Source organism: Ursus maritimus, unplaced genomic scaffold (assembly GCF_017311325.1).
Source record: "Ursus maritimus isolate PB19 unplaced genomic scaffold, ASM1731132v1 scaffold_14, whole genome shotgun sequence".
Lineage (NCBI taxonomy): Eukaryota > Metazoa > Chordata > Mammalia > Carnivora > Ursidae > Ursus > Ursus maritimus.
The window spans coordinates 49611076-49623986 of record NW_024423786.1 but is presented as its reverse complement, the minus strand read 5'-3'; the positions used below and the strand labels follow the sequence as shown (position 1 = coordinate 49623986).

The 12911-nt window shown below is 54.8% G+C and overlaps 1 protein-coding gene across 2 annotated transcripts in view; it reads left to right on the top strand.

Annotated features, from left to right (window-relative positions):
* CARM1 (coactivator associated arginine methyltransferase 1) overlaps positions 1–12911 on the top strand; it is a 39722-nt gene that overhangs the window by 23075 nt on the left and 3736 nt on the right. For both annotated transcript variants that reach the window (XM_040629318.1, XM_040629317.1), the window contains exons 2-8: positions 1080–1205; positions 2712–2818; positions 3764–3868; positions 5828–5938; positions 7088–7265; positions 9387–9477; positions 9659–9740. In XM_040629318.1, the coding sequence (XP_040485252.1) occupies positions 1080–1205; positions 2712–2818; positions 3764–3868; positions 5828–5938; positions 7088–7265; positions 9387–9477; positions 9659–9740 (800 nt within the window). The remainder of the gene's footprint in view (positions 1–1079; positions 1206–2711; positions 2819–3763; positions 3869–5827; positions 5939–7087; positions 7266–9386; positions 9478–9658; positions 9741–12911) is intronic.

Sequence of the window (12911 nt, the reverse complement as noted above, 5' to 3'; positions counted from 1 at the left end):
ACGTCTCTTTAGTCTTCCTCAGTCTGGAATAGTTACAGCAGTTTTTGTCTTTCCTGGCATTGCTGCTTTGAGGAGACCAGGCAGATTGTCTTGCCGACTTCCCCATGATCTGGCGCCATCACAAGGGGACCAGGGTGAACATTTTGGCCAAGAATATGACACAGATGCCCTGTCTGTCCTGCTGCACCACCCAGGACCTCAGTGGTGTATCGGTTTGTCCTGTTCTGGTACTGCTGAGTTTCACCGTGTGGCTGGGGGGGGGGGGCGGCACACACCTGTTGAACGAAGGCGCAGGAATAGTGATGGTGGCAGCTTGTGGATGGTGGCAGGCCCTGTGCCTGCCCCACCATTAGCCCCATTGACAGATGAGTAAACTGAGGCTCAGAGAGGCGAAGTGACCTGCCCAAGTCGCACAGTGAGCGGTGCAGGTGGGGCATGAGCCCAGGCCATCTGGCTCCAGTGGCCACGCTCGTAATCACGGCATCACATCAATACAAGAGGGAAAAGGCTCAGGTGAAGGAAACAGAGGCACCTCGGGGAATTCTTTCTTGACCCCCACCCACCCCAGCTCAGGGGTGAGGGCCGACCATTCCCCATGTAACAGAGCAGAATTGGTGAATTAATGCCAGACTCCCTCAGAGGGGCCCGGGGACTCATCTCAGTGCCACCGGATGACCAGAGGCCTGGGCCCCGGGTGGTGCTCCGTGAGGGAAGGTCCTGGCAGGGGTGGCCCCGGGCCAGGATGTCTTGCTTGGGCACACGGCGCCTGGCCACCCCTCACCTTACCCTCAGCCTTGGTCGCTCCGTGGACAGCCCTCCTGGCCACTGGCCACGCTTTGTCTCTGAGTCCCTGCTGTCTGCTCGGCCATCCCCTCTTCCTCGGCCTTGGCTGTGCGGGCAGGGCACACGTGGCAGGTGCTTCCAGGTTGGGCTGTAGGGTACCCCTGAAGAAGCCCAGGGGCCGTGCGGAGCGGGAGGTGGGGGAGCAGGGACACGACTTGCACCAAGCTGGCCGATGGGGAGCCTTGCTCGGCCGGCACTGGGACCTGTGGCTCACGCTCGCCTCTCTCCTCCCTCAGACGAAGATGTGTGTGTGTTTAAGTGCTCGGTGTCCCGAGAGACGGAGTGCAGCCGCGTGGGCAAGCAGTCCTTCATCATCACCCTGGGCTGCAACAGTGTCCTCATCCAGTTCGCCACACCGAACGGTACGTGACCCTTCCGTGCTGGCGGCGCTTGGCCAGAGAGCGGGGAGCCAGGCTTCTTAGGCCGTGAGCCATGGCTGGAGGGGGCCCTGGAGCCCGCCGCCCAGCCCTCCCTCCCAGGGAGCCGCCACAGATGATTCCCACGCGGAGATATGTCCGTGGGAAGAGTACGTTCTTGCCGCCTGGAACACTGCCCCAGTCCTTCCCTTGCCGAATCCTCTGGGTCCTTCTGGGCTCAGCTCATACATCCGTTCCTTCTAGAGCCCTATCCTGACCACCTGGCTGCACCCCAGGCCTCACGGAGGAGCCTGTGGGGGGGGTGTGTCGGGCCTGGCCCCCCTAGCAGCAGAGGAGGGGGGCAAGACAAGATCCTGAGCCGCGCGGAGCTCTGTTCTGAGCGCGCAGAGAAGCGCGGGAGGGTTCTAGCATAGCCGTTTCGGGCTCCAGGTGGAGGCACGCAGCTCCTGAGGAGGGCTTGTCGAGCTCCAGGCCACTGCTGGTGGCTCGTGGGGGTCAGCAGGGAGGGGGCGGGGCACCTGGGGCTGGAGAGCAACTGAAGGTGCAGCGGCCCGGCCTGGTCACCGCCACCGGCGTCCGGGAGCGCCCTCCGCTGTCCCGGTGTCCCCGGCGGAGGAGGAGGCAGGGTGGGGTGTGTGGAGACAGCAGCCGGGTGACCGACCACGTCCCCGCAGAGGCGCTCTCTCCTTCCTGAACATCAACAACCCAAGTCCGCCTTCAAAACCGGCGCTGGGATGCGCGCTGTGTGTCGGTCTGAACCCTGCCGGCCTGGTTCTACTCTGAATATTTAGAGTAGACTTTTTTCCCTCTTAATTCTATCAGTTTTTTTTTAAAATCGAGGTAAAGTACCCGTAACAAAAATGTACCACTTTAACCCTTTTTGAGTGTAGAGCGCGGGGCCTCACGTGCGCTCACGCTCTTGTGCAGTCGGCCCCACTGCGCACCTCCCAGACTTCCTCAGCTTCCCAGACTGCGTATTTGCGGTTTTCGGAGGCTTGCCTTAGAAATACTGTTCTCCTTTGAGAACACTATGTTAAAATACACATAACAAACTTTACCCTCGTCACTTTCTGAGCGTGCGCTTCCGGGCTATTAAATACCTTTATGTTGTTATTCAGCCTCGGCCCCCATCCATCCCACACAGACCCTGCCGTGAGCCTCTGGGGTGGCTAGCAGTTATCTGGCTGGGGCAGACCCGCGCGCCTAGAGCTTGGCTTGGCGGGTATGCGCCCTCCCAAGGCTTCGGCCATGCTGCCCTTCGGCCAGGCTCGTCCCTGTCGGCCGCACAGAGCGTACTCGCCCCAGCGTGCAGGACACCGGCCTTCTTGTGCCTGCCACCGAGTGGCGGGTTTGGCTGTCCTTATTCAATTTCAACACAGTGTTTGGGGAAAAAGAAATTGGCAAGCACGAGTGCTTAAAGTAGAAGAGTCGGGGTGTGCACTTAGACTGCCCCCCTAGATGCCCATGTATGACCTGGCTTCCCCCTTCTAGATTTCTGTTCCTTTTATAACATCCTGAAAACCTGTCGGGGCCACACCCTGGAGCGGTCTGTGTTCAGCGAGCGCACAGAGGAGTCCTCTGCCGTGCAGTATTTCCAGGTGGGTACTCGTCACCCCCTGGCCAGGCTGTTGCCACTGGGTGGCCCCTGGGAGGCCGTACAGCACAGGGCAGGCCCACCCGGGTTCTCGTTCCGGCTCTGCCCCTAGCCACGGAACCTTGGGCAGGTGTCCTTCGCTTGCTGGGCCTATTTCCTCATCTGTGAAACGGAGATGCCAGGGCCTGCCTAGGAGGGTTGCTGGAAGAATGTGAGTGCAGGTGGAGCTCAGGCCCATGGGCGTTCTGAGTAACAATAGCATGGTTATACCGAACCCGTGCTGCAGGTCAGGCACTGGTCTAAGCCCTTTGACACGTACAGAGGCACTTGATCCTCCCAACAACCCTAGGAGGTAAGTACTATTATTGTCCCCATTTTACAGATGAGAAAACTGAGGCTCAGAGAGGTTAAGTGACTTGCTCCAAGTCACACAGCTATTATGCAACAGAGCCAAGATGGGAAGCCAGGTCTGCCTGATGCCAAAGCCTGTGCCCCGGCCCAGGTGCCACGCTGCCTCCCGCTCGCCTGTTGTCTTACAGAGAGACCCCGCAGCACCTCACCTGCCTGGCGCTCTGAGTTCTAGGGTTCTGTTTGATCAACAACTCTGCTTCGTTGGGGACCCTAAGATGGGGCAGGCGGCCCCCCATCCCAGAATCCGTCCCGTGGCAAATTTTGACTTCTGGGTGGCGTCCAGGTCCGAGCAGCATCCAGCTGCATACTTTGGCCATGGTGACGGTGGTGGTGTCCCTCCTGGGGGCTGCCTCTGGCGTCCTGCTCCCTTTCCTGGAGCAGCCGGCAGCTGCCAGTGGGACCCGGCTGGGCAAAGGGGGTGCAGCCTCCTGAAGGAGTTTCGTGCCCCAGGTGGGCCCTCCTCTGTCGCAGGGCCGGCCGGGGCCTTGGCCGTCTGTACTGCCGCGTGCCCTGTGCCATTGGCCTGTCTCTGTTCCAGTTCTATGGCTACCTGTCCCAGCAGCAGAACATGATGCAGGACTATGTGCGGACGGGCACCTACCAGCGCGCGATCCTGCAGAACCACACAGACTTCAAGGACAAGGTGAGCGGGCCTGGCAGCCGCCAGCTAGGCCCCGCATCCCCCGCCCCACTCCCCCCTTCCCTTGGGCTCCACGCCTCTGCGCTGTGTCCTCGGCTCTAGTTACGTTTTTCTTTGTTCATTGATTTGATCTTTAAGTTTTTTCATATTACAAAAGCAAACTCTATTTTTTGTAAAAACCCAGGTTGTATACTGTAGGCATGAAAAAGCCTCTGTCAGTTACCTCCAAACCCGCCCCTGCCACCAGTAAGGGTTTTTCCAGATTTTTCCCCATGCATCTACCAGTGTATGCATTTTAGCGTTAGTTAACTAATTAAATGATTTACAAAATAGGATCTTATTCTGTAAATTCTTCCTGCAAAATACTTTTCCCCACATAATACTATGTCTTGGGACGTGGATGTAAGTATGTGGCTGCATTGTAATTTATCTAGTTATTTTCCTAGTTGCTTTAAAAATCTTTTTACTATTACCAAGTAGTATATACTCATGATTAAAAAGAAAGAGGGGCGCCTGGCGGGCTCAGTCAGTAGAACATGCGATTCTCAATCTCAGGGTCATGAGTTCAAGCCCCACATTGGGCCTAGAGCTTACTTTAAAATAATAATAGTAATAATAATAATAATAATAATAATAATAAAAAGAGCAGTCCAGAGTATATATGATCAAAGGTGAAAGTTTATTCTCTTCTCTCCTGTGGGCCTGGGACTCATTTCCCCTTTTGAACCAAATGGGAGCGTGTTTTTCTCCACATATCCCGGAGGCACTCCACGTGGTCCCTCCTCCGGCACCTTGGTCGCGGCCCCGCAGACACCAAGCCCGAGCCCTGGGGCCCGAGCCGCAGCCCGGCATCCTGCCCTTGCTCTTGGGCGCTGGTGTGAGCCACGTTGCAATAGCACTGGAAATTGGGAAGCGCACCCCCCTTTGGCGACATCCCTCCCAGCTCTCCCGGTGTGGAGACCCATTGCCTGGTTCCTCCAGAGCTCTGAGAAGCACGCCAGGCCCTCTCCCCAGCAGTCCCAGCGCCCCGACTGGGCTCCCCCGCTGGGCTTGCTGCTGCCCCCAGAGCGGTTCTCTCCAAAAGCTCACACATGGCACCACTGAAATGCTTTCTTGATTCGGCTCCTAAGCAAGCAGTCCAACCCAGGATTGGGACGGCCTACCACACGCAAGCCTAGACTCTTCGACGATGGGGCCAGCGTCCCTAGTGGGTGGTGGGCAGCTTCCCCGCACCAGCTGAGCTGCGGCCAGCTTCTCTGGGCAGCCGTCAGCATGCAGCCCGGAGATCCTGCCACCGACCCCACAGCACCCCCTCCCTGGGCTCCTTCCCTCCCGGCTAGGGCTGCTGAAGCCCTGGAAGGACACCTTTTAGCTTCTGCGGAGTGTCACAACCCTTGGCCCGGCAGGTCAAGAGATCTGCGCTTGGGCCAAGTGGAGCTTTCCCTGGGCGCTCCTCTCAGGTTGCCGGGATGCCCTGTGGGGCCTGGGGTCAGGGGTCAGGGGCCGCCCACTTCCTGCGCAGTGTGTAGGCTGGCTGGTCGGCTCTGAGCCTTAGCAGTCCTGCGGCAGGACTCAGAGGTGTCCTCGGTGAGTGCTCATTCCCAGAGAAGCTACAGGCATGCTCGTGACCGCCTGGTGTCCACCGTGCTGCATAGACCGATCACAGCCCAAACCCTTCCTTTTTGAATCCGGCCTGAGAGTGTCATGGTCTTAACATCCTAGCAGTCTTCGGGAATCCTAGCCTGTCACCCTCGGATCCAAACTAGGGGCTCCCACGTGCTCCAGGTGGCTCTCAGAAACCAGCCCTGAGCGCAGCTGGCCTGGGTTGCGGGGAAGTGGGCCGTGGGGCCCAGAGCACGCTCGGCAGGAGGCTCTGGCGGAGTGAGCGCCTCGGACAGGCACGTCCCTTACGATCAGCATCACTTCACTAGAGCCTTGTTTTCACTGCCCCTCCTACTCCAGATTGTTCTCGATGTCGGCTGTGGCTCTGGGATCCTCTCATTTTTCGCTGCCCAAGCTGGAGCGAGGAAGATCTACGCGGTGGAGGCCAGCACCATGGCCCAGCACGCAGAGGTCAGCAGCTCACAGGGACCCCAGCCTGTCCTCATCCTCGAGCCCTGTGCCTGTTCCAGCCCGGGGAAGCCAGCCCTGCTGGGGGACGTGACCCCCGGATCCAGGGGGCCTGGGCACGCTGCCTCCCTATTTTGGTTTCTTGTGTCCAGAACCTACTGGTCGAGGGAGGGAGGGGCTGGACCTGAGGTGGCGTGTCCTCCACGACGGGGTCGGGGCCTGTCTGGTGTCTTCAGGGGCTGGACAGCCTCCTGGTTCAGGGCGTGGATTGTACAGGTGAGCGGCCTCCCTCTGAGCCCCGCCCCCCACGTTTGTGAAATGTGGGCAACAACAGAGTTTCATTTTCTTTTTTTCCTTTTCGTGCACTGAAACCTTCATTCACAACATTCAGAACCTAAAAGCCACAAAGGGTCAACTGCAGATGTCGCCCCCCCCCAGCTCCCTGCTGCCCGGGCCCCCCGCGCGGGAGCCCGAGAGACCTGTGCGGAAGCTCTCTGCAGGGCCCCGGGTCCGAGCGCATGCGCGCCCTCCTCCGATACAGCCCCCCACACGCTGCGGTGCTCTCTCCCCGAACAGCCGGCTACGGTCTGCGTCCCCACAGAAAGAGCTTCCTCACCCTCTGAGTGGCTACAGGGCATCGCATCCCTTTGCCCCGGGGGGACCGTTGTTTGTTTAGATGCGGTTAGGCTGCTGTTGACCTTTGGGCCACTTGGTGGTCTTTGCAGTACAAACCCCTCCTGCACCGAATCCCCGACACACGTGTCCCCTCTTGCGTGCGGTTATGTCTGTAGGACACGTTCTTAGCACTGGAATCACTGGGTCGGAGGATGCGTCCGAGTTGAACTTTGGCGACTGTAGCAAAGCCTGCTTGTCGTGTCTGCTCCCATCAGTTGTCCTCAAAGGGTAGAGGTGACCTCAGGGCACCGGGGAGCTGCAGGAGGAAAGGCCTGGAGAGAGGGCTGGGGCCGCGGTGAGCTCCCGCCGGGCCGTGGCTGGTAATGGCCGTGGCCAGGATGCCAACAGGGGAGGCAGGGGACTGGCAGGCGTGCGTGGGTTGAAGCCGTCCCCTGAGAGGAGGGGTCTGTGATGACCCATGGTGTAGCTGGGTGGAGGGGTCCCCGTGACGCCTCTGGAACCCCCACCTGCCCACAGGTCTTGGTGAAGAGTAACAACCTCACTGAGCGCATCGTGGTCATCCCCGGGAAGGTGGAGGAAGTCTCGCTCCCTGAGCAGGTGGACATCATCATCTCGGAGCCCATGGGCTACATGCTCTTCAATGAGCGCATGCTCGAGAGCTACCTCCATGCCAAGAAGTACCTGAGGCCCGGGGGTGAGTGTCCCTGTTGGTGCGGGCAGCGGCCCCTGGCCGCTGCTCGCTTGGTACGGTCGTGGTTCTGGTCCCTGCTTGCCTGTGTTGGCAGCCTGGGGGGCCGGGGGCATCTGGGCCTTTAGCCCTGAACCCTACCCCGCCTCAGCTGGCTGCGGCTTCAAGGGTCCTGGGCCAGGGGGCTGCCTCTGCCGTCTTGTGCCCTGGTGTCGTGGGGACAGCGTCTAGCTGGGCGTGCGGCTTGTGGTAGGTGCAGAAGGTGTTCGTTCTGTGGTGGGCACCTTCCCGGGGAGTCCGCCTTCTGTCTTCATTCCTGGGACTTTGGCCCTCATGCTAGCTTCACAGGCCCCTGAGCTCCTCCAAGCCGGGGAGCTGAAGGAGGGAGTTCGTGTGTGTATGAGGGCGGGCTGGGGGTTCTCGAGGATCAGGGAGCACTGTGTTGGGAAGGTGTGCCCTCTGTGGCCGCCTCTGTCACTGTGCCTGCCTCTCTGTGCACCTGGGTCATTAGCTGTTCGGATCTACTTACCTGGGTCACTGGGGGCCTGTGCATGGGGGCCTTGGACATCTGCTGGCATGTCCCATTTCTGGGCTTGCTTCGGGGTTTGTATATGTGTCTCGAGTATTTCTGTACAAGCATTGTGTGTGTGTGTGTGTGTGTGTGTGTATGTGTGTGTGCGCGCGCACATGCGTGCATGTGGCCTAGGAGGACCCTGCCCAGGGCAGAACATACGAAGCTCGTGGACTGGCAGGCCCTATGGGGGCCAGGGGATGGGTGGTTCTGTGGGGAAGCACCCACTTTGGTCCTCTGGCCTCCCTGGATCTGGGCTGCAGGGACTGGCCTCAGGCTCTGTTCCTGGAGGTAGGACGTGGCCAGCACGTCCCACAGCTGTGGCGTGTGTCACGGGTGTGCATGTGGAAAGCCAGGCTGCCTGTGGGTTATCCTGGACCCGCCCTCCTCCCTTTCTGTCCCGGAGGTGGGCTGAGCCGGCTGCGGGTGGCGCCCCAGCGGAGGGGGCTCCTCCTCGGACATCAGCACCAATGGAAGCCCGGCCCCGGCGGTGGCTGCGTGACACTCACGCAGCCGTCAGTGGCCCACCCAAGATCCTGCCCCCAGCCTGCACGCGTGCCTTCACCCCGTCCCCGGATGCGCTTTGGGGGATTGAAGGGAATCCTCACCCCAGCCAAATACCTTGAGGTGCCTTCAGAACAGGGGCACTTTCCCATGATGCCCTAGGGGGCTAGCAGTCTTCTGGCCGGACGGCCTGGAGTGTGGCCTCTGAGCCTGAGTTGAGTATCTCCCCTCCCCCATCCCAGTGGCTTTAGCTGAGCCTTCTAGCTGGAAGAGAGGGCAGATTCCTGCCTCAGGGCCCCCCTCTCCTGCAGAGAAGGAGGGAGGGAGGCCCACATCTGGAGACCAGGTGACCTGGGGCCCTAGACTACCCGAGTTGGGTGGGGCCTCCTGAGTCCTGGCGCTCTCTGCCTCTGGCTCAGCCTCATCAGTCCGTTCACTGAATCACACAGAGGGAGGACCCTGCCCTCGCGCCCCTTCCCATTCCAGGCCGTGTGCCAGACCAGGGCAGCCAGGTGGCCTACCCTGTTTGCCAGAGCTTGGGATTCAGCTAGATCCCCTACCTAGCCTCTGGCCTCATCTGAGGTCCTGACAGTGTAGCCAAGGGCTCACCTTCGCTTTCTCCAGAGAGCTTTGCTTCACTTTCCCTGGCCGCGCCTCTGTCTGTGGACAACAGCACCTGAGAGACACTGCCTGGCTGACTGAGCACAGGGACCCGGAGGCCTGGCTGCACCCCAGGCATCACTTGCTTGCCCCTGAGGCTTTGGCAGGTGCCTTCCCACCTCCCAGCCCTAGTAATGGAACAGAAGGACAGGACTTCCTGCCTCCCTGGCTGGCTTTACAAGTTTAATGAGTCAATGCATGTCAGGTGTTCATCTTGGCTGGTGGCAAAGAAGGTGTTTAGTACAACTCTGTGTTGCACGAACGCACACGTGAATGAAAGAGAGGCTGGGAAGTCCCAGGCTTGGGGGTCCTGGGGCCATTTGGAAGCTCTGCCAGGCCCTTTGGGATGTTCCACCCTGACACCAGCACCCCTCCCTGCCCCCCACTCCCAGGAAACATGTTCCCCACCATTGGTGACGTCCATCTTGCACCCTTCACGGATGAACAGCTCTACATGGAGCAGTTCACCAAGGCCAACTTCTGGTGAGTCTGACCTGGGTGTCCTGCCTTCTCAGGGACAGCCCGCTTCTCTTTTTCTCCTCATCCTCAGTAGGACCTGAAAGACTTGGGCTGAATGAGGGCCAGCTGGGAGAAAAGGCAGCCTGCTCCACCTGTCTTTCCTGCTGCTGGTGACCTTGCTGTGGGGGATGGGGGCTTTCTGCAGGTACCAGCCATCCTTCCATGGAGTGGACCTGTCAGCCCTCCGAGGCGCTGCGGTGGACGAGTATTTCCGGCAGCCTGTGGTGGTAAGTGGGGGACCCAAGGCACTATTGCAGTTAGCACTGGGTATGGCCCTCCTCTGGGGTGATAAGAGGGTCTTTCCTGTCAGGCCTTGTGCAAGTTGTGCAGCCCTAAGAAAGCCACTGTCCCCACTGAGTTCTTGCTTTGGCTGCTACACAGAACTCCCATATAGGGATGTTGGGAAGAGTGTGGCAATGTGTGTGGAGTGTTTTATACACAGTAAGCATGCAGTACATGCAAACTGCTATTAGATTGATTCTTGGTGAACTGATTTTGATTGATTTTAATTGAGATTTTTGAACTGATACAGACCTATGGTTCAAAAATTTTTAAAAATATATAAAACTGAAGAGCCTATAGGCAAATGGTATTTTTTGTATATCTTTTTGGAGGTTTTATACCTCAGTGTACATATACAAATATATATATGTACACACAAATACATCCATACGTATATAAACTTTTTTCCTCTCAAAAGATAGCATAATCAACATACTCTTTTTCTTCTCTATGATCAGAGAACATACACTGTATGATTTCAGTCCTTTGAAATTTGTTGAGAGTGCTTTATGCCCACTTACGTGATCTCTTTTGCTTAATGTTCTGTGTGCACTTGAGAAAAATGTATATTTATCGCTTACTGAGTACAGTGTTATAGTGTCAGTTAGGTCATGCTAGTTAATCATGTTGGTCAGATCTTGTCTATCTACTAATGTTTTGGGTGGGGGGTAGGTTCTGCTTTTCCTATCACTGATTGTAGATTTCCCATTCCTGATTTTTTGCTTTATATTTTTTGGCACTATGTTATTAGGTGCATACAGGTTTAGGATTATTGTATGTTCCTCTTTGATCCTTTTGTCATTATAAAAAAAAAAATGTTCCTTTTTTTCTCTCAAATAGTTCTAGTTGCCCTAAAGTCCCCCACTTTTCTTTTTTTTTTTTTCCCTGATAGTTGATCAGCTACTCTGGCTTTCTTTTGGTTAATCTTTGTACAATAGATGTTTTTCCATCTTTCTACTTTCAACCTTTCTGTACCCTTATTACTTAAGATTTGATTCATGTAAGCAGCATGTATTTGGGATTTGTTTTTTTAACCAGATCGACATTTTTTTTTGTCTTTTAATTACAACATTGAGACCATTTTACATTTGATGTAATTACTGGTCTTTATGGGTATAAATTTATCATCTTTATGGGGATAAATTTATGGGTATAAATTTATCATCTTTTAAAAATTTTTATTCTGAATATTTCTTTTAAATTGTTTTGTTGTCTTGTTTCAATAAGGTATATATTGTTTTGCCCCACTTGATGTTTTTCACTAGTTTTGGGGAGACTCTTGGGCATTGTCTCTTTAAACAGTACCTCTGCCCCATTCTCCTTCTCTTCCTAGTACCTTTTGTCTCAGATGATTCTTACACTCTCTTCTGCATTTTCCATCCTTTTTTCTCTGATTGCTTCACTTTCGTATTTCATACAGATCCATCTTCCAGTTCTAGTCTTCTCTTTGCTCTTTAAGCTGATTTTCTAATTCTTAATTTCAGTTCTAGGAGCTCATTTTGCTTATTTCTTATTTCAGTTCTCTGAAATTCTTCATTTTTTCTACCTTTTTTCCTCGTATATACTGTAAGTTTCTGGTCACTTTTAATATGTAGGTAAGTATTACGTGTATTTCTGTTTTTAGTCTCCTCGCTTAGTCTTTGGTTCTCACCCTTTGGTTCTGTCTCGTAGTGTACGTGGTTATTGGATGCCAGAATGAAATATGGAGGCTACGGATGATGCTTTTCCTCCCAAGGATTTGTTTTTCTTCAGGCAGTTAGCCATATAGATAGATCACATTGGTCCTATCAGGCATTTGACATAGAGGCTGCTTTTCAGATGTGACTTTGCTGGGCTATTTCTTGGCTTTCCTGTAAGGCAGTGGTTTTTAAGCATTTTGGTCTCAGGTGACCTGTTTACATTCTTAAAAATGGAGGATCCCAAAGAGCTTTTGTTAGTGTTTCAGCAATTTATATAGTTTCAGTATCTCTTGGTATTAAAAATTAAGCCCAAGATGGGACACCTGGGTGGTTCAGTCAGTTGAGTGTCCGACTCTCGATCTCACCTCAGGTTCTTAATCTCAGGATCATGAGTTCAAGGCCTACATTGAGCTCCACGCTGGATGTGGAGCATACTTAAAAAAAAAAAATTAAGCCCAAGAAATTAAAAAATATATTTATTTTAAAATAACAAGCCCATTACATATATGTTAACATAAATAGTATTTTTAAGGGAAAAAAAACGATTTTCCAAGACTTTTCAGTGAGAACCCCAGTTGGCATTTTTTTTTCTTAAGATTTTTATTTATTAGAGACAGAGATAGCGAGAGAGAGCATGAGTGGGGAGGAGAGGGAAAAGCAGGCCCCCTGCTGAGCAGGAAGCCCAATGTGGGCCTTGATCCCAGAACCAAGGGATCATGACCTGAGCTGAAGGCAGATGCTTAACCGGGTGAGCCACCCAGGCGCCCCACAGTTGGCATTTTTAATTTGCAAATCCTTTAATGTCTGGCTTACTAGAAGACAGTTGGATTCTGCTTCTGTGTTCAATCAGTTGTGTTATCACAGGTGAGTGAACCAAAAAGAAAAAGGCAGAAAACATCTTAGTATTATCATGAAAATAGTTTTGACCTTGAGAGTGCTCTGGAAGGGACCACATTTTGGGAACTGCTGCTTCGGGGCCTCGCCTTCAGTGGTCTCAGTGCAAACCTGGTGGGTGCTTCACGGGGCTCCTCGTCCCAGCCTCCTAGCCCCAGTGCAAAGCTGAACCTTTCCTTAGTTTTTCAGTGTCTTGTAAGTGGCTTTCTGCTTGATTTCTTTGCCTCTCCGCCCCACCCCACCCCACGTGCAGCTCAGGAGTGGGCACATGCCACAGAAACTGCACGCACAACATCCACCTCATGTCTGCGTTTTCCTTTTGTTTCGTTTCTTGATCTCTTGACTCCTAGCTGCCTTGGTGACCTGGAGCCCCCATTTTGCTTTCCCCGTCCAGGGAGGCCGCCCGAAGGGCCTTCCCCAAGGGGAGAGGCAGAGGTGGAGAAACGTCTCTTTGGGATCTTGGCTCCCAAAGATGTGGCTGCTGCGGGTGCTCTAGTACTTTCAAACTGGGCTTTTTTTTTTTTTTTCCTCACATAGTTCTTC